Genomic DNA, 20,544 nt, shown 5'->3' on the forward strand with positions numbered 1-20,544 from the left:
TTTTCTGGAAAGCTCTCAGGGGCCAGGGGGCCTCCACAGGAAGAGGCAGCCGTGGTTCCACGGCTCTATCTTGCCGTCACAGTCTGCTATTGCATTCAGAAAAGCCTTCCCGCAAAGCAGTCCCAGTTTGGACCTGTGTCTGCTCCACACCAAGACTTCATGCAAGTTTCTCAGGTGGGGATGAGTCCTTCAGGGATGCCTTTTAGCCTGTCTCCCTGCTTCTTCAGACTTGCCTGGACTCTGCTCAGCCTGATCTGGGGTCTAGCCTCAGGGCTACCAATATTATACAGAGCCAGTGACTGAGTGGTGCTGGGTAAATTCATTGGCCTGACTTTAGTTTTCAGAATATGAAATGAAAGGACCTGACTAAAATACAGTTTGCAAACCATGCTTAACAGACTTTCTCCTTCATGGATCTCCCCATGTCACTTTGCTTTTTCATCTACCTTAAAAGGACCTGGTTTCCAGGAGCATCTTCAACACTAATATCGTAGGATTCTCAGTGTGGTTTCCTTCTACCAGCTGACCCGACCCAGCTCCACTGTTCTAGGCTTTATGGAGGCCAGCCAGTGAGAAATGACCAGAATGGGGAAAGAGGGATTGGCAAGACTGGGGGCAACTTGTCTAGTGTTCTTGTGTTGTAGCAAGTGCCCTGGTTCAGCCACCAGCTGTGCCACCACACACAAGCTCCTTTAGCTCTCTCTGCCTCTCTCCTCTCCTCTCCTCTCCTCTCCCCTTCCTTCCTTCCTTCCTTCCTTCCTTCCTTCCTTCCTTCCTTCCTTCCTTCCTTCCTTCCTTCTTCCCCTCCCTCCCCCGAGCTACACCCTAGCCAAGCCTCAGCTCTCTTATCTGTAGTTTGGGTGGGGTGGTTTTGAATGTCTTTCTCACAGGATTACTGTGCAAATGAAGATAAAGAACACCTGGCGGGATACTTTCTAAAAATGCAAAAATAGTTCTACACACTTGGTGTGTTAGTGGGGGAGGCTGTCATGGCCTCCATTGATTGGAGAGCATGTACTTCTCCATTCTGTAGGCACTTGGATGGCTGGGACTTCAGGACACGGCTGTGGTGGGCCGCTTCCTGAGCTTGGCTCACTGCTGCCCTGGGCCCTGAGCCCTGAGCCCTGAGCCCTGAGCCCTGAGCCCTGCAGCCATGTCTCTCTTGCTAGGACAGAAAGAGAGTCCTAGGCCAAGTATTGTGTGTCCTCAGTCCCTTCCATTAGTGAGAAATGAGCCCAGTGTTATCGCAAGGAGCACAAAGGTCCTGTCCTGACATCCAGTGGGCTTGGAAATCCATCTTGGAGGCCTACAGAAGAGCTGGTGATCAGGTGCCCAGATGCCTGTCAATCCCATCTCCCGAGGGACTTCTCCACAGGGGGACGACAACTGGCATCTAGACAAAGATCCAGAGCTGATGTGGGTCCATCGGGTTGCAGGGTGCCATGGCTGGTTTTTTGTCCTGGGATGTCAGGCAGGTACCAGATCCTGAGTTCCTAACCAGGTGATCCTAAAAGGCAACACAGAAAAGGTCAATGTGGTCTAAGATTTCTAAGTGTTACTGGGGGGACAAGGGGATAGGGGGATATCTGACGATAGGCAAAGGATGAAGGATGAAGACAGATGCTGCTTGAAAAGAGGGGAAGAAACCAAGTACCAGTAGCTGATGCCTAGAATCCTGCTAACCAGAAGGCTGAGATCTGAGGATCATGGTTCAAAGCCAACCCAGGCAAGAAAGTCTACAAGATTCTTCAGTTAACCAGCAAAAAGCTGGAAGTGGAGGTATGATTCATGTGGCATAGTGCCACCTTGAGCAAAACAAAACAAAACAAAAAACAAAAAAAACTAAGCAAGCCAGGCACGGTGGCTCACACCTATAATCCTAGTTACTGAGGATCCTTTGAACTGAGGATAGCAGTTCAAAGCCAGCCCGGGCACTAAAGTCCATGAGACTCTTATCTCCAAATAACCATCAGAAAACCGGAAGTGGTGCTGTGGCTTAAGGGGTAAGGTGGTAGCCTTGATCTGAAGAATTTAGGGACAATGCCTAGGTCCAGAGTTCAAGCCCTGAGACCAACAACAGAAAGAAAGAAAGAAAGAAAGAAAGAAAGAAAGAAAGAAAGAAAGAAAGAAAGAAAGAAAGAAAGAAAGGAAGGAAGGAAGGAAGAAAGAAAGAAAGGAAGAAAGAAAGAAAGGAAGAAAGAGAGGGAAGAGAGGAAAGAGAAGAGCAGGAAGGAATGGAAACATGGTAGAGGGAACATATACACCATCATGAAAGCGCCTCATAATACAGATGCATGTTAATTAATCAACAATAACAAGGCAAAGGAAATGCAGGAAGGCACAAAGAGGACACTTGCATTTCCTTCTCTGGAGCACACCCATCTGATGAGACGCATTCTCCAGTTTCCTCATATCTGAAGCTGGATCCCCACCTGCAGCTGAAGCCTGAGCAATTGGAATGGAGGAGAGCAAAACAGAGGGACTTCCAGAAGCTCTCCCTCCTGCAGATGGCCAGGCTAAAGGACCTAGGGGCCACTGCTCCCCTCTCTTCCTGAGATCCTACTTCCATCTTTCCCTTCCCTGGAGCTCCTCTTTCCCTGTGGTGGGACATCTCGTGTGCTGAGCAGTGTGGTACAATGGAAGAACCAATGCTTTCAAGTCAAACTTGAACAGGTTCAAATCCCAGCCTGCCATTTACTGGGGCTGGATCTTGGGCCAGTCACAGATTTGTTGAGCTTCATCTGACACAGATATTGTAGAAATGGAGACACTGTACTGGGAAAGAGCCCCAGGAAGCTTAGGTCCATGTGTGCCAGTACTGCACTTTGCCTCTGGCACGCAGAGGTGGGCAGGCGTCATGGTGATGCTTCACCTTCATCTCATTTACTTACATTCAGCCTGCTACACCAGGGCAGAACTGGCTCCATATTAGTTAATTAGTTGATGAATAATTATTGTTTTGTCAGTTGTGGGGCTTGAATTCAGGACCTGGCAACTGCCCCTGAGCTCTTTTGTTCAAGGCTAGCACTCTATCACTTTGAGTCATAGATCAACTTCCACTTTTCTGGTGATTAATAGGAGATAAGAGTCTCACAGACTTTCTGCCAGGGCTGGCTTTGAACTGCTGGCTTTATTCCTCAGATCTCATCCTCCTGAGTAGCTAGGATTATAGGTGTGCACCCTGTGCTTAGCTTATTTATTTATTTTGTGTATGTGTTGGTACTGGGGCTTGAACTCAGGGCCTTATACTCTCATTTGTCTTTTTCACTCAACACTGGCACTCTACTTTGAGCCATACCTTCACTTCTGCCTCCCCACGACCCTCCCACTTTTTTTTTTTAATTAGTTGGAGATAAGTATTTCATGGGCAGGGGCTGGAGTGTGGCCTAGTGGTAGAGTGCTTGCCTAGCATGAACAAAGCCCTGGGTTCAATTCCTTCATACCACATACACAGAAAAAGGCAGAAGTGGTGCTGTGGCTCAAGTGGTAGAGTGCTAGCCTTGAAGGAAAAAAAATTCCAAGAACAGTATCCGGGCCATGAATTCAAGCCCCAAGGCTGGCAAACTCCCCCACCCCAAAAACGAAAAAACATTTCATGGACTTTCCTACCTGGGCTGGCTTTGAACTGTGATTCTTGTATCTCAGCTTTCTGAGCAGCTAAGATGACAGGCGTGAGCCACCAGTGCCCAAGAGGTCCCATCTTCATACTCAGCCTCCACCAAATATCTCTCCCACCCTGAGAGCCCGGCTGTGCCAAGCCTACACTCGCATACTTTCCAGGACATCCTAATCTGCCACGCTGCCTGAAGGCAGAAGCAGATTCTTGACTCACCTGTGTGAATTCCCATTCTTCGTCCTTGGGCACTTGGCTATTTTTGCCAGAGAAATGGCAGTTCCTGAGGCCCAGCGTGCTAGCACTGGCATGTAGACACAGCTGCTTCGCGATATTGTGACGAAGATCGCTCTGGGTGGTGTACTCAAAGTACTGGAAGTCGAGACAAGGCGCTGATGAGCAAGTGGACAGTCTACCCACCATTCCTACAGCCACCTAATTACGTGTTTAAAAAAAATCCCAAGGAGGCAAGCCCATGTGAGGCTATGCCTAGACATTTAGTAATTCATGTGTTTCCCTCATGGTGTTTCTTTTTTGCCAGTCCCAGGGCCTGGACTCAGGACCTGAGCACTGTCTTTGGGCTTTCCTCAAGGCTAGCGCTCTATCACAGCACCACTTCTGGCTTTTTCTGTGCATGTGGTATGAGGAATCGACCCAGGTCTTCGTACATGCTAGGCAAGCACTCTACCACTAGGCCAAACTCCTGGCCCACGAGTTTTGTTTTGTTTTTTAAATATCTAGGTTATACCAGAACCACAGTTCATATATATCTATATATCTATATATTTATATATCCTTGTGTGTGCAAACTTGAACTCAGGACCTCACACTTGCTCAGCTTTCTTGCTTATGGTTGGTGCCCCACCAGCTGAGTTATGCCTCTGATGTTAGGCTTTTTGGTTGGCAGATATGAGTCCCATATCTACCTGGGCTGGCCTCAAACCCAAATCCTCAGATCTCAGCCTCCTGAGTAGCTAAGATTACAGGTGTGAGCTACTAGAGCTTGGTAGAATTCATGCATACATATTCTTTAAACTAACTAAAACTTAGAATTTACCTTAGTCATGTTTTGAGAACATTCTATGAAATCATGTGCTAGATATGATAATTCTACTTTTTGTTTTTGTTTTTGAGAGAGGGTCTTTCTATGTAACTCAAGCTGGCCTCAAACTTGTCATCTTCCTACTTCAGCCTCTCCACATCTGGGATTACAGGAGCATACTACCACATCTAGTTTCTAGTTCTATTTTCTTTCTTTCTTTCTTTCCTTTTTTTTTTTTTTTTGCCAGTCTTGAGACTTGAACTCAGGGCCTGGCCACTGTCCTTCAGTTTTCTCAAGGCTAGCCCTCTACTACTTCAGCCACAGCGCCACTTCTGGCTTTTTCTGTGCATGTGGTACTGAGGGATTGAACTCAGGGCTCATCCTGGGCAAGCACCCTACCACTAGGCCACACTCCCAGCCCCTTAGTTCTATTTCCACTAATATATTACAATTAAAAGAAAACATGTTTCTGGCTGTGGTGATGCAGGCATGTAATTTAAGCTATGATGGAGGCAGAGAAAAATCTGTTTGAGGCCAACTTGGGCAAAAAAGTGCAAACCTATCCCCAGAATAAGCTAGGCGTGGTGATATATGACTGTAGTCCCAGCTACACAGAAGGCAGAAGTAGAAAAGTTGCGTCCAGAACAGCAAAACCACAAGACTTCCTTTGAAAAATAAGGTTTAAAAGGGTTGGGTATGGCTCAAGAACTAGTGCAAATACAAAGCCCTGATTTCAAATCCCAGTACTTTTGAAAAGTCAGGTACTAGTGGCTCACAGCTATAATTCTAGCTACTTAGGAAGGAGAGATCAAGAGGATCATGGCTCAAAGGCCAGCCTAGGCAAAAAGTTCCTAAGATCTCATCTCAGTTAATAGCTAGATGTAATAGCAAGCTGCTGTCATTCCAGCTGTATGAGAAGCCTAAATAAGGGCTCACAGGCCAGGCTAGCCCCTGGCCAAAGAACAACCAGTTCAGGAATGTCTCACCTAAAATCTGCTTCCACGCCTGTGATACTGCGTATGAGACAGCTTTGGAATAGCCTATCTTCATTTGTATATGATGGCAGCCCATTTACTGTCCCAAGCCACTCCTGTCCTTGCTTGGGATGTCTTAAATGTCTCTTAGGCTGGGGATATAACTCAGTGGTAGATAGTGTGCTAGCCAAGGCTCTGAGTTCCAGTCTCAATACTCCCTCCATGGAAAAAGCCATGTGAATGAGCAAACTGCAGCCAGCTGCTGCCTCCCACCACGTTCCCTCCTCTCTCCCTCTCGCTCCTGACATGGGTGCCAGTGCTCTCTCTCTGTCCCTCAGGCAGGACTTCAGGCCCCATCTGTCTGCACCATACTTCCCTCTCAGACTGGCACCGTCCCAAGATCAGGTTGGCACCTCCTCCTCCTTCTCCTTCTGTATCTCCTGCCCCCAGGCTGTTTCAGCCAGAGAAGGAGTAGGGAAGGAGAGGAGGCTTGGAGCTACAGGTTCCTCTGGGTCTGCCCAATGGGCTTGTATACCTGGTTGCCGCCAAGACCGTGGCAGACGTACATGATGAGGGGCTTCCCGCCACTGCGGTTATTCTCCCCCACATCCAGGCATTGTTCCGTGCCAAGGTTCTTGATCTGCAGAAAGGTAAGCACAGAGGGGAGCCAGGCTGGCTTTGCTGCAAGTTTCTTAGTTTGCAGAACAAGGCCCAATGGGAATAACTGTTCTCATTTCTTTGTTCATTAACCAAGATGCCTGGAACAGAACTCCCCCAGAGCTGGGTGCTGGTGGCTCACGCCTGTAATCCTAGCTCTCATGAGGCTGGGATCTGAGCATGGAGGTTCAAAGCCAGCCTGGGAAGGAAGTCTCTGAGACTTATCTCCAATTAGCCACCAGAAAACTGGAAGTGGTGCTGTGGCTTAAGTGGTAGAGCACTGGCTTTGAGGTGAAGAGCTCCGGGTTAGCGCCCAGGCCCAGAGTGACAAGCCCACGACTGACAGAAAAAGGAAAAAAATGAATAGTTAATTAGTTTGAACTCAGGGCCTGGATGCCGTCTCTCAACTTTTCCACTCAAGGCTAGTGCTCTATACTTGAGCCACAGCTCCACTTTGGGCTTTTTGCTGGTAAAAGCTACGAGTCTCAGGGACTTTTCTGCCCAGGCTGGCTTCCAACCTTGATCCTTAGATCTCAGCATCTTGAACAAACAGGATTACAGGTGTGAGCCACTAGTGCCAGGCTTGTGTGTTAACCTTTGAGAATCACTGCTCATGGTTTTTTTTTCCCTTAGGAAAAGCTCCAAAGAGGCCCCTAGGTCCTCATCCTGGGTAAAGGAGGGTGGAGAGTAAAAAGCAGCACTTGGAGATAGTATACTGATGGGCAAGCAGGTTGATTCTTAAACTTACAGCTCCATAGAAGGTGGGATTCAGGTCAGGAACAAACATCTCTGGGTAGATGTTATGTAGAAACCAGGAAAAGTTGTGACAGTGCAGTTGTTCCCTCAGTTGCAGTCGTTCCGAGATGTCACCGAAGGATTTCTGCCAATCAAGCCAGCCCCCTAAGAGTTAGTTCCACAATCCCGACCTTCCAGTCTGGGCTGGAAGCACTCAGCACACAGCACTCAGCTCCCTGGGCCACTCTGGCTCCTGCTCCTTCCTGCTCAGGACCTGATGAAGCTACCGGCTCAGTGTCACATCCAGCCCCAAACCTCCTGCCTTGGCTTAGGTATCAGTACTCCAGGTCCTCTGTTCTCAGAGCCATTCCTCTTGTTTTGTTTTTGTTCCAGCACCGAGGCTTGAACTCAGGGCCTCACTCTCTCACTTGGCCTTTTCTTTTCAAGGCTGTGCTCTATCACTTGAGCCACAGCTCCACTTCTGGCTTCTTGGTGGTTAATTGGAGATAAGAGCCTCAGGGACCTTTCTGCCTGGGCTGGCCTTGAACCTCATTTCCCAGCCTCCCAAGTAGCTAGGATTACAGGCAGCACCCATTCTTCCCCCAATCTCTTAACCCCCTCCCCCAAGGACTCCTTAGGTATGGACAACTAAGCCCTCTCCCTTTTTCTAGCTTTTGTAAGTTGGGGCCTTCTGCTGGGGGAGGGGAGTAAAGGAAGACTCAAGATAGAGATGTGCTGTAGAGATGGGGCAGCCCTGCTGAGGGCTGGGCTTCTCTTCACTCAAATGGCTCCCAGGCACCCCCTCCTCTCACCTCCTGGGCCATCTTCGCTGCCTGCAGGTTTCGCCTGTAGAAAATGTTCTTGTAGCTATCCATCCAGACCTCAGCCAGGCGCACTTGGTTACGAGCAATGACACTGGTGCCCTTGGGGAAGGTGTGGGGACTCTTGGTACGGAACACATGGCCTACCACGGAGCAGGGGATGATCTCCAGCTGTCCCCCACACTGCCACACCTGCCACAAGAAGAGACAAGACATGCTCCTCAGGGGGTGGGGCCAACCTCCCTCCAAGCACCTCTGCTCAGTTCTCAGGATGCCAGACCCGAGTCCCAGGACTCAGGGAAATTAAATTCTTTCCTTCCTTGGAGAAAGGGACATTGACCAGGCTTCTTCCTAGGCCACAACTACACAATCCCCGGCTCTCGAATGTTGCTTCCCTTTGATTCTAGTGAACATTGATTTGTAGGATCACAAAGTGAACAAAGGCTCACTTCAAAGAAAAGACAGTTAACCAACTGTCTGTATACCCACTGTATACCTACTCTGAGCTCTGATCATTTGGCATTTTCTTTCTTTCTTTCTTTCTTTCTTTCTTTTTTTCTTTCTTTCTTTTTTTTTTTTTTTGTGGGGATGGGGAGGGAGCTGGTCCTGGGGTTTGAACTCTGGGCCTGGGTGCTTTCCCTGAGTCTCTTTGTGCTCAAGGCTAGTGCTAATTAATTACATTATTTAACATGTGCCTGACACTGAAGGGTGATGCCATGAACAAGCTCATTCATTTAGAACTTGCTTTCCCACTGGCATGGGGGCTTGTGCAGGTTTCAGAGGCAATCTTTCTTTTTGACCCAATCTTGATCCCTTCAGTTCTGGAACCCCTGAGTTCTGCATCCACCAGAACTAGATTCCCCTTGTCCCATAGTTATGAAGAGCTTGCTGAGAATAAACAGGGAAAATCCATGTTGACCTGGAAAGGAGTCTAACATCTCCCTGCTCCCTCCCCCCAAAAAAGCCCCCAGTCCCCAGATGTCCAGCCCTGGTGATCCTTAATACCCCTCCCCTTTGAGAGGCTCTACCCAGTGATTTGTTTCAAGCAGGCTAAGCTGACTGCAGGAGCCCCTGTCACGGACAAGGAGGGGAGCTGAGGAAGGCAGAGCCATGGCAGGAAACAGCCACCCTTCCCAATTCTGGTCCGGATGGGACATTACTGACAGCCAGCTCTTCAAGCTGTCCCCTGGAATGCTCTGGTTCCCCCACAAAGCCCTCTTCACTCTCACCCGGAAGGACATTTCCACGTTCTCCCCTCCCCAGATCTCCATCTGATTATCATAGGTACCGATGTGCTCAAAGTAGGCCTTGGAAATGGAGAAGAGGCCACCGGCAAACGTCGGGGATCTAGGGAAGCAGAAGGAGAAACATATGGTGAGGGGAGCCACTTGCCTCCACTCTTAGGCCTCCTAGCCTCCCTCCCTTTCCCTTCTGTCAAACAAGGACTCTAGTCACTCTTCCACTAAGCCCCTCGCTCTTGCTCACTGAACTTTGATTATGTCCTCTCTCACTGCAGGACCAGGTCAAGGAGAGGTGTAATTAGCATTCCTCCTCTAAAAGGTGCTCATTTGTTCAACTAGTGGTTTCTGAAATGCTAGCCTGTGCTACAGGGTGAGCATATGAGCTGATAAACATAGCTGGTATCCTTAGAGTGTAATTCACCAATAGGGGAGAGATTCATCACTGGCTTGTTGAGAGCAAGGTGACAGACACTCAGTTTTTATTTCATTTAATTAATTTATTGCTGGCACTAAGGCTTGAATTCAAGGTTGCATACTCAAGGTTGGCACTCTACCACTTGAGCCATACCTCCATTTCCAGTTTTTTTGATGGTTAATTGGAGATAAGAGTCTCCGGTCTTTCCCACCTGGGATGGGTTTGAACCTTGATGCATAGATCTCAGCTTCCTGAGTAGTTAGGGTTACAGGCATGAGCCATTGGTGCCTGAATTAATTAATTTATTTATGTTGCCAGTCCTGGCTTGAATTCAGGGCCTCAGTCTGCCCACCCCTTTTGTCAGTCACGGGGCTTGAACTCTAGGTCTGGATGCTGTCCCTGAGCTCTTCAGCTCAAGGCTACTGCCCTATCCCTGGAGCCAGAGTGCCACTTCCAGTTTCTATGGTTAATTGGAGATAAGAGTCTCAAGGTCCTTAGTGGTAGGGCTGGCTTTGAACCTCAATCCTCAGATCTCAGCCTCCTGAGTAGCTAGGATTATAGGTATGAGCCACCATGCTGGCCAATCTGTCCCTTTTTTGTTCAAGGCTGGTGCTGTACCGCTTGAGCCACACTCCCACTTTCAGCTTTTTTTGGTGGTTAGTTGGAGAGTCTCATAGATTTTCCTGCCTAGGCTGGCTTTGAATTGCAATCCACAGATCTCAGTCTCCTAAATAGCTAGGATTACAAGAGTGAGCTACCAGCTCAGATATTCAATTTTTACAAGCTATATAACTCGGTTTTGAACACAGGAGTCAATGAATGAAGAATATTAGCTGAGTGAACCCCATTCTGGGTCAGAGAAACTTAACATATTGGGGAAAAGCAGCTAGTTGCCTGGAACAGGAGCCACTGATAAGAGGAGATCGTGGAATGGGGTGGGTAGCCAGGAAGGTGGGGTCCAGTGTTTAGAAGACCAGATGTCCAAGAAATCTGGCTTTCAAACAAAGGTAGGGAGGTCCAGTTAAGACACATTGATAAAATGCACCTCATTCCTAGAATCCATGGGCTCCAGTGGCCAGGCAGGAGGGGAGGCTGGGGCAGGCAGAAGCAGGTGATTAGTAGCTGCTGGTTTCTATGCCAGGGCTAGGCTGAGCTGGATGAGAGTGGCTTCCTATGGTATAACTAAGCAGAAACCTCTGTAATCCTAGAACCCACTGAGTTGTTTGAAACACAGTGGGGTTCAGCCAGCAATCTTTACACCTACATATTAAAGTGACTTTGCAAGCTGGGCACGGTGGTTCACCCCTGCAATCCTCACTACCCAGAAGGCCGAGATGTGAGGATCATGGTTCGAAACTAGCCTGTGTAGGAAAGTCTGTGAGACTCTTATCTTCAACTAATCAGCAAAAAGTCTGAAGTGGAGCTGTGGCTCAAGTGGTAGACCCTAGCCTTGAGCAAAAAAGAAAAAAGTCAGCACCTAGGCTCTGAGTTCAAGCCCTAGTACTGGCACCAAAAGAGCCTAGCCTTGGTTTTACCCTGTGGCTGCTCTTGGCTCCTTCATGTTGGCTCCTGTGGCCAAATTCTGGGAGGAATTTCAGTTGGAAACCCTGGAGTTAGGGCTAACTTCTTGTTACTGGTCCTAGCCTCTCCCAGGCATCCTAAAGTCCCATGCAGGCCCAGAGAGGCACACAGAGTCCTGAAGCTCCACGCAAGCACTTGGTACTCTTGAGAATCTCCCCAACTAGGGCCTGTCTAATCTCTGACAGGTCTCCCAGATGGAAGAGTCACTGCAAATCAACCATGAAGATAAGCCTCGCAACAGGAACTTCTCTACCAACATCTGGTATTTCCTGGCCTACTTCTCTGGGAGTACCCTGGATCCTCCAGCTCTCCTACTAGCCTTCCTTCCTTCCTTCTTTCCTTCCTTCTTCCCTCCCTCTTTCCCTCCCTTCCCCCCTCCCCTTCTTTTCTTCTTCCTTCCTTCTTCCCTCCCTTCCCCCTTCTTCCTCCTTCTTTTTTTCCATCCCTCCCTCCCTCTCTCTCTCCTTCCCTCCCTACCTTCCTCCCTTCCTCCTCTTCTCCTTCTCCTCCTCTCCCTTCCTTCCCCCCTTCCTCTATGCCAGACTTGGGTCTTAAACTTAGGACCTGGGCCCTATCCCTTAGCTTTTCCCCCTCAAGGCTGGCACTCTACCATTCGAGTTACACTTCCACTTCTAGTTTTCGTAGATGAGTCTCATGCATCTTTCTGCTTGGCCTGGCTTTGAACCTTGATCCGGAGATCTCAGCCTCATGAGTAGCTAGGATTCTGCACATGAGTCACTGGGACCCAGCCTACCATCAGCTTTGAGAGTGAAGGCTCAAGGCCTCTTGGTGTCCAAACTATAGATTTCATGTGCTTCAGGAAAGCCATGTGTGCTGCCAGGACATTTGGAAAAAGGCACAAATATACTTTTCAAACACTGGAGCTTTGTCCTCCAGTTGTGCAGTCTTTGGCTATGAAGCCTGAGACATCTGTGATGGGTGGAAACCAGGTGCCCTGCCTTGGACTCGTGCAGCTGTGTGCCTGGCCCCAGGCTGGGGCGGGATTTGTTGTTGCACAGACCAAACAAAAGGCATCTATAACGTAAGTGGAGGTTTGGGAAGGAATTCTGATTCTTTTGCTCTGATTTTCTCTTTTCTCTCTCACAGAGCAGCTGGCTAGTCAGGATTCATGGAGTTCTACGATATGGTAGCTACCCAGGCCCTTTTACTTATGATGCCAGGATAGCATTTCTTAGGATTCTGAGCAGCTGAGTCTCCAGCCACTGTATTCCAGCCTCAGCTGTCCTCTAGCCCTGATGCATATTCCGTTGACCCTTAGGTCTTCTGGCCAGAATAGGAAAACAGGAATACACCAAATGTAAACCGACAGCACAGGCGAAGCCCCTTGCCAACTCATCTGATCCAAAACAAAGGTTGAGACAGATGTCCCGCTGGGTGCCAGTGACTCATTCCTGTAATCCTAGCTACTTAGGAGGCTGAGATCTGAGGAGCATGGTTCAAAGCCAGCTTGGGCAGGAAAGTCAGTGAGATTCTTTTTTTTTTTTTTTTTTCCGGCCCTAAGGCTTTGAGCTCAGGGCCTGAGCACTGTCCCTGGGCTTTCTCAAGGCTAGAGCTCTGCCAGTTGAGCCACAGGACCACTTCTGGCTTTTTCTATATATGTGGTACCAAGGAATCAAACCCAGGTCTTTGTGCATGCTAGGCAAGTACTCTACCACAAGGCCGAACTCCTGGCCTCACTTTTTCTCTTCCTTCCTTCCTTCTTTCCTTTCCTTCCTTTCCTTCTCTCTTTTTTGCTAGTCCAGGGGCTTGAACTCAGGACTGGGGTTGTGGGGGGAGGTCACTAGTCAGTGCTTCTTACTTGATTGGGTAGGTCTCATCCTTGCGCCTCTGCTTCTCATGTGCAGGTAAAGTCTCCCAGCCGAAGGTCAGGCTCCAGTCAAAGTTCCCACGGCTATGGACTCGGCCCGTCTGCATGGGCTTGGAGAACTTGAAAGTATTAAGGTCGATGGTGACAATATCGGGGCTCACCACTGCCGTCCTGTCCTCAGCAATCCGAGCCAGCAGTGGCTCCAGCCAGCCATGGAAGCACTCACCTGTAGACCCAGACACGGGTGGGCCAGCTGTTAGCTACCCATAGCCAGACTGGGGGACAGAGGGGACACAACAGGACCAGGGGAGCTGCACCCCCATCCTCTGGTTACTGACAGAGCACTGGGGGATCTCTCACAACTCCCTACCCTCACCCCATCACCCCTGAAAGATGGAGGAGGCTTTGGAAGGGAGAAGGGATGTCTCAGGTGGTAACATTCCCAACTCCAATGACACGGAGGGGCCGGAAGTTTGGCCTAGTGGTAGAGTGCTTGCCTAGCATGCACGAAGACCAGGGTTCGATTCCTCGGTACCACATACACAGCAAAAAGCCAGAAGTGGTGCTGTGGCTCAAGTGGTAGAGCTCTAGCCTTGAGAAAGTCCAAGGACAGTGCTCAGGCCCTGAGCCCAAGCCCAGGACTGGCAAAAAAAAAAAAAAAAAAAAAAAGCACACGGAGTGCTCTGCCTAGGGATCTTTGGGGTCCCAGCCCCTAAAACAAGGGTGGGGTTTGGAAAGGAGTGTCCAAGTCTCCCAGAATATTTGCAGACCAAGCTCTCACTTTCCTCATCAAAAGTTTCTTTTGAAACTTTCAGTACACTTCTCCAAATATTACTTCATCTGGCTTGTTGGAATCGAATTCAGTCTCATTTTATAAATGAGAAAGCTTGCCAGGTGCCAGCAGCTCATCTCTAATCCCCAAACCACTCAGTAGGTTGAGATCTGAGGACCACAGTTCAAAGCCATCCCAGGTGGGAAAGTCAATGAGCCTCTGATATCCAAGTTTCCAATATTTATCACTGCTTATGGGGAACAATCGCCCATCTGTCCCCTACAATAGTGGGGAGACGTTCTGTTTTTAGTCAAGAGGGAAATATTTCTGGTTCTACATACCACTCCTATAGGAAAGCTCCCCACAAACCAGTACCCCCTGGTAAGAGGAGATCTTCTCTTATGAGACCAGGTATATAGATGGGGAAAGAGGCAGGGATGAGCAAAGATTTGGGGGTCACCAATTGTTTTATGGCTGTTCATGCCTCTTGAGGAAGAGACTGAAGTGAGGATACTAAGCCTCTCACTCCTAGAACCGTGCTACAGGACAGCACCTGCCATGCATTCTGCCAGTGAGAGAGGAAGGAGGCCTAGGACTTCAGGGTGCCAGGAGGGTGTCTGCTACTCACAGTGGGCATCCAGGAAGGTAAGCACCTCTGCCTGTGCCACGCTGGCCCCCAGCAGCCGGGCAGTGATCAGCCCTTTCCGCTCTTCTTGCCGTACCACCCTCACGATCTGCAGCTGTTTCACGTACTGCTCCAGCTTCTCCTTCAAGTATTCTGGAAGGGACAAGGCCATTGTTGCCAGCTTGCCATTGTTGCCAACCTAATCCCCTGTGGGCACCAAACCAGGTGCCCCAGGCCTGTGGCAGGACTGAATGTCAACCCTCCCACACACCTGCTCTGAAACATTCATTCTATAGTAGGCCAAGGCGGGGAAGGAGAAGGGGGGAGAGGGTAGGAGGAAGCCCTGACTTTTGGCCAGGCCCAGACTCTGCCTGCTACACCAGTGACAGAGGCACTGTCTTTATTATCTTAAAACTTTGTTTCTTTCGTCTCCAATAGAGCCTACACTTCTAGCAAAGGCTGTTCGGTGCCTCATTCAGTCTTTCCACCATCTCAGACCTGCTATTCTGGTATTCTCCTTTGCCTTCCCACCTAGTGGATACCTCTCTCAGTATCTGTCATTTCTGGTTTCCTATGTCTAAGTTCAACTGACAGAGACAATACAGATATAGACGCTGAATTCTTTTTTCCTTTTTTCCCCCCCCCCTAGTCCTGGACCTGAATACTGTCCTTGGGCTTTCTCAAGGTTAGAGCTCCACCAGTTGAACCACAGCACCACTTCTAGCTTTTTTCTATGTATATGGTACTGAGGAATCGAACCCAGGTCTTCATGTATGCTAGGCAAGCACTCTACCACCAGGCCAAACCCTGGCTCCTAGATGTTCCTTGTATGTGTGCCTGTCTGGGGCTTGAGCTGTCCTATAGCTTTTGGTAGCACTCTATTACTTGGGCCTCACTTCTGTCTTCTTGGTGGTTAGATGGAGATAAGAATTTCCCAGACTTTCCTGCCTAGGCTGGATTTGTACTATGATCCTCAGCTCTTAATCTCCTGACTAGCCACCGGTGCCAGCTGGATGATGCTGACGCTCATTTCTTGCTTGCTGGATCAGCAGCTTTTTTTTTGTATTGCTGGGGAATAGAATGCAAGGCCTGGTGCATGACAGACAAGACCCATCTTCAGCGCTAATCCTCTCAATTTCTTCCTCTGCAAATGAAATTGTTTTTTTCCTGTGGGTCATGGTGCTTGGACTCAGGGCCTGGACACTGTTTCTAAACTTTTTTGCTTAAGGCTAACACTCTACTACTTTGGGTGACTTGTCTACTTCTGGTTTTCTTGTGGTTAATTTGAGATAAGAATCTCACAGACTTGTCTGCCAGGACTGGCCTTAAACGAAGATCCTCAGATCCTGACCTCCTGAGTAACTAGGATTGCAGCTGTGAGCCCCCGCACGCAGCTGCATATGAAACTTTTAAAAAGAAGGGAAAAAAACAACCCCCCCAAAACCCCCACAACTATCTGGTGAATATAATATAACCCTTCTATTAATTACAATAAAATATATTAAAAAACAAACAAGCCAAGCAGATTTAAATTACATTTTAAAAAGTGGCTGGATCAAAGCTCAATGGTACAGTACTTGCCTAGCGCGCACACACACACGTAAAAAAGAGGCCAGGAGGCTGAGATCTGAGGATCGCAGTTCAAAGCCAGCCTAGGTAGGAAAGTCTGAGACTCTTTTCTCCAGTCAACCACCAGAATACTGCAAGTGGAGCTGTAGCTCCAAATTGTAGAGTGCTAGCCTAGAGCAGGGACAGCACCCAGGCCCTGAGTTCAAGCACCACAACTGATAAAAACAAAAACGAAAACACCCCACCCCCAAACAAAAACAGTTAAAAGGAACTGTGTCCCAAATTTTCTCCATGAGCTGGGCACAGAGCTAGGGGGCAGGGTAGACGGGTGCACACAGCGAGGGTATGCGCCACCTGGCTGCAAGGCCAACACTGGGACAAATGGCTAAGCACACCAAGCCTCAGGTCCTATGCTTGGGCGTTTCCCTGGTAGAGAACACTCAGAGTGGACCTTCTCGGTTAATGTGACTGAAAGAGTTTCATAATGGCTCTGGATTCCACCTGAAATACTCAGGGCATCAAAATTTTTCTCTATTCTGAAAGACTCCATCTTCACGTATGCTTTATATTATATCCATCTTACTTAGGTTCTATTAAGTGTTCTGTCAGCTTATCTTTGCTGCTGTTCTTGACAATGTAGAGGAAGTGGCCTGTAGTTTCAGAGGTGAGGAAGCTATGACAAACACAGGTGTCTCGTCTCTTTCAGATCACTAGCTCAGCTTTGTGCTGATCCTTGCCCTGCCCTGAACACAGTGTGTTTCAAACCACAGATCCTGCAACAGTTTATTGGCTGCCATTGATCTCTCTGTCTCTCTCTCTTTCTCTGTCTGTCTATCTGTCTCTCTGTCTGTCTCTCTCTCTCTCTCTCACACACACACACATTCACGTACATTTATTGCAAATGAACAGTTGACCCTAACTCTATGTCAGTCACCTAACTAGGTGCTTTGCTATTTATTTTCTTCTTGAATCTTCTCTAAGAAGGTTATAGCTCTAGAGACTATGTTTTTGGGTTTTTTTTTTGCCAGTCCTGGGCTTGAGCTCAGGGCCTGAGCACTGTCCTTGGATTTTTCTCAAGGCTAGAACTCTACCACTTGAGCCTCAGCACTACTTCTGGCTTTTTCTAAGTATGTGGTACCAAGGAATCGAACCCGGGTCTTGGTGCATGCTAGGCAAGCACTCTACCACTAGGCCAAACTCCCGGCCCAGCTCTAGAGACTATGAAGTACTGACCCCAAGATTAATAGATGAAGAATTAGGAGCCAGAACCATGAGCCCAGGGTCATAGCTGGCATGGTGGCAGGATGCTAAGCACTTGTGCCTGATGGCTTCTCCCCTCCCCTCCAGGAACAGGAGGTCACTCAGCCAAGACTTAATGTGTGTTGGTTCCCAGGTGACCCCTCTGAAATCTTCCCCTACCCCATCTGAGGCCCTGCCACTTCCCCATGTGTAAGACCCCAAGTGGAGGGGAGGAAAAGGACTTTGGCTGAGTTGGTTTTTTGTTTGTTTGTGGTTGCTGTTGTTGGTCATGGGACTTGAACTCTGGGCCTGGGAGCTGTCCCTGAGCTCTAGAGCTGAAGGCTAGTGCTTTATCACTTTGAGCCACAGCGCCAGTTCTGATTTGCTAAGAACTTTCGTGCTCAGGCTGGCTTTGAACCCTGATTCTCAGATCTCAGTTTCCTGAATAGCTAGAATTACAGGTATGAGCCACCAGTGCCCGGCTGAACTATTCTTTTGGTTACTGTTAGGAGAGTGGAGCCACTGGAGAAGAAAACTATCATTGGGAACTTCAACTGCTTTCTTTTCCAGTTCTTCCAGATAAACAGGTGCTCCTGACACAGTCTCATGTGGAATTGTGCAGGCAGTCACCTGAGAAGGGGCTACATCTTATTCCAGGAATGTGGCATCTTGCCTCTTGGGCCAGGATTTCCTACAGCATCCTGTGATAGCTTCAGCCAAGCAATCACTCTCTAAGTCACATCTCTAAGTGACTGCCTGAGGCTGGCAATGTACCTATGTGTGCCAACATAGAGTGCAGACTCACTACCCAACTGCAGCCCAGGACGCTGCCCTGACAGGAAGGAAGGAGGAACCCATGCAAGCAGGAGCTTGGGTTCCCCGGAGAAATTGTTTAGCTCTGCTTACAGGAAGCTCACACAGTGGAGATAATCCACTGACAAAGCATCACAGGAAGTGGGTTTTGTGGCAGGAGACTAAGATGCTTTAAACTGTGACTATGGTGTGTGTAGGTGGGGAACTGAGCTCTACAAAGTACTCCTACACCTTTCTTCCAGTCTCAGGTGGCTAGCTGGACCTGGGGTCATGTTTTGTGTGTGTGTGTGTGTGTGTGTGTGTGTGTGTGTGTGTGTGTGTGTGTGCCAGTTCTGTGGCCTGAACTCAGGGTGTGGGCACTTTCTAAAGCTAGCACTCTATCACTTCGAGCCACAGCACCCCTCTGGCTTTTTCTGGATATGTGGTACTAAGGAATTGAACCCAGGACTTCATGCATTCTAGGCAAGCACCCTACCACTAGACCATGCTCCTGGCCCTGGACCTGGGGTCTTGAGGCCCAGGAAGTTCCCAGCCCCAGAACCAAGGCCCTTCTACAACAGTGAGACAGCTCCCCTAAGTAATGCCACTTGCCCTACTCCTGGGCCCCCTAGACATGTGACCCACAAAGGAGGATATGACAGGCCAACCCACCCATCCTCTCTTATTCCTTAGACAATGACCATTTATTGCTTTTGTTGGTACTGGGGCTTAAACGCAGGGCTATAAGCTTGCTGATGGTTGAGCAAAGCCTCCAGACCAGCATTTTGCTAGTTAATTGGTGAGAGAGTCTTCCAGACATTTCTATACAGGCGTGTTTTAAACCACAATCTCTCAAGTCTTTGACTTATGAGCAGTTAGGATTAAAGGTGTGAGCTACAGGGACTTAGTTAGATAACAGCTTTTTGATTTGGCTTCAAATCAAATCACTATGTACACACTTTATTCACTCTTAGGGTAGTTAGGTAGGGTCCTATATACTTGTAGTCCCAGCACTTAAAAGGCAAAAAAAGGATAATGATAAATGGGAGGCCATCCTGGGTTACATAGTAAGACAAGAAAGGAAGGTAGAAAAAAAAGTGACCTAGTGGGGATGGGGGTGGGGGAGGAAGAGGAGAAGAAAGAGAAGCAGGGAGGAGGAGGGGATGCTCTCCTAGATAAGAGGCTCTCAGGTCTCTCTCTCTGGTTTCGTGGATCATGTGAATGATTAATAGAACCCTCGACCTCCCCCAGGTTCTTCCCACATCACTCCATTATCAGCTCATCAGCCAGCACTGCCAGTTCTCTCTCTACCTGTCACTCCAACCAGAAAGTGCATCTGGCCTCCGGGCCCCTGTTGTACACATGGCAGCTGCAGGGAACAGCAGAGTTCATTTTCTCTTTCTCTTCTTCTTCTTTTTTTTTCTGGTGCTGAAGATTAAAGCCAGGACTTCATGCATGCTTGGCAAGCACTCTATCACCGAGCCACTTCCCTTGTCCCGGAGTTTGCTCTGGAAACTATAAGCCAATGCTTTCTTCTATTCCTTTTCCTCTCTTCTACTCTTCCCAACCCTCCCCTCCTCTCATCTTCTCTCTTTTCTTCCCCTCTCTTGTTCTCTTGTGGCAATACTATAGTTGGAACTCAAAGTGACTATGCAGGTCCTCTACCACTTGAGCCACATCCCCAGTTCTTTTTTATTTGTCTTTAATTATTTTTCAAATAGGGTCTCATGTTTTTGCCTGGAACGTCAGATCACAGTCCTCTTAGTTTTCCCTGATAGCTGGATACCAGATAGCTGGCTACTATCTACTATGGCTCAGTTTATTTGTTGAGATGAAGTCTGGAGAATTTTTTTTGTTTTTTTGCCTAGGCTAGCTTCAAACTGTGATCCTCTCAACCTCTGGCTCCCAAGTGGCTGAAATTACAGGTGTGGTGTGAGTCACCATATCCAGTTCATCCAGTTGTGCTTTGTTTTGTTGAAACAGAGTTTCTCTACTTAGCTCAGGCTAGTTGCAAGCTCACAATTCTCCAGCCTCAGCCTCCTAAGTGCTGGGATTTGTGGGCCCTCATCATCATGCCTGCCTCCACATCCTATAATTTCAGTAACAGTGGGTTACAGATGTATTGAAAAACAAGTTGAAGCTGGGTGCTAGTGAGATTTGAAGCTAGTCCAGGCTGACAAATATGAGCCTTACTTCCACATTAACCAGCCAGTAGCCCAAAATGGAGGTATGGTTCAAATGGTAAAGCAAAAAAGTAGAGTGGAAGAGAGAGTCCTGGACTTCAAGTTCCAGTACCAAAAGTAAGGAAAGGAAGGGAGGGAGGGAGGAAGGGAGGGAGGGAGGGAGGGAGGGAGGGAGAGAGAGAGAGAGAGAGAGAGAGAGAGAGACCCCCACACAGAGCCAGAGATTATGTTTTACTACACACATGGAAAATCCAAGCACAGGCTATTGCTTACAAAGATCTCATGATTTGCTCTTGCTCATGCTGAATTCATTTGTGCCAGTCTCCTTTCTGCTTGTCAACTTCTTTTCATTTGTGCCAGCTTTCTTTCTGGCCTATTAGTAAGCCATACCTCAAGGCCTTTGCATGGCTGATCCCTTGCTGGGAACACTCAGAGTGGCTTTCCCTGCCTCCTTTGC

The 20,544-nt window shown here is 48.4% G+C and overlaps 1 protein-coding gene across 1 annotated transcript in view; it reads right to left on the reverse strand.

The window, feature by feature from the left end:
* Positions 1 to 1,127: 1,127 nt before the first annotated feature.
* Positions 1,128 to 20,544, reverse strand: part of Galnt6 (polypeptide N-acetylgalactosaminyltransferase 6) — a 35,679-nt gene continuing 16,262 nt past the window's right edge. Inside the window, exons 4-11 of the mRNA XM_090325930.1 lie at positions 14,308 to 14,457; positions 12,899 to 13,133; positions 9,072 to 9,189; positions 7,834 to 8,034; positions 7,035 to 7,166; positions 6,165 to 6,269; positions 3,833 to 3,985; positions 1,128 to 1,507 (exon numbers count right to left, since the gene is read on the reverse strand). Coding sequence (XP_090182056.1) covers positions 1,394 to 1,507; positions 3,833 to 3,985; positions 6,165 to 6,269; positions 7,035 to 7,166; positions 7,834 to 8,034; positions 9,072 to 9,189; positions 12,899 to 13,133; positions 14,308 to 14,457 — 1,208 coding nt within the window. The 3' untranslated portion in view covers positions 1,128 to 1,393. The remainder of the gene's footprint in view (positions 1,508 to 3,832; positions 3,986 to 6,164; positions 6,270 to 7,034; positions 7,167 to 7,833; positions 8,035 to 9,071; positions 9,190 to 12,898; positions 13,134 to 14,307; positions 14,458 to 20,544) is intronic.

The sequence above is a fragment of the Megascapheus bottae genome, chromosome 2, assembly GCF_031878675.1.
Source record: "Megascapheus bottae isolate mThoBot1 chromosome 2, mThoBot2.hap1, whole genome shotgun sequence".
NCBI classification, from domain to species: Eukaryota; Metazoa; Chordata; class Mammalia; order Rodentia; family Geomyidae; genus Megascapheus; species Megascapheus bottae.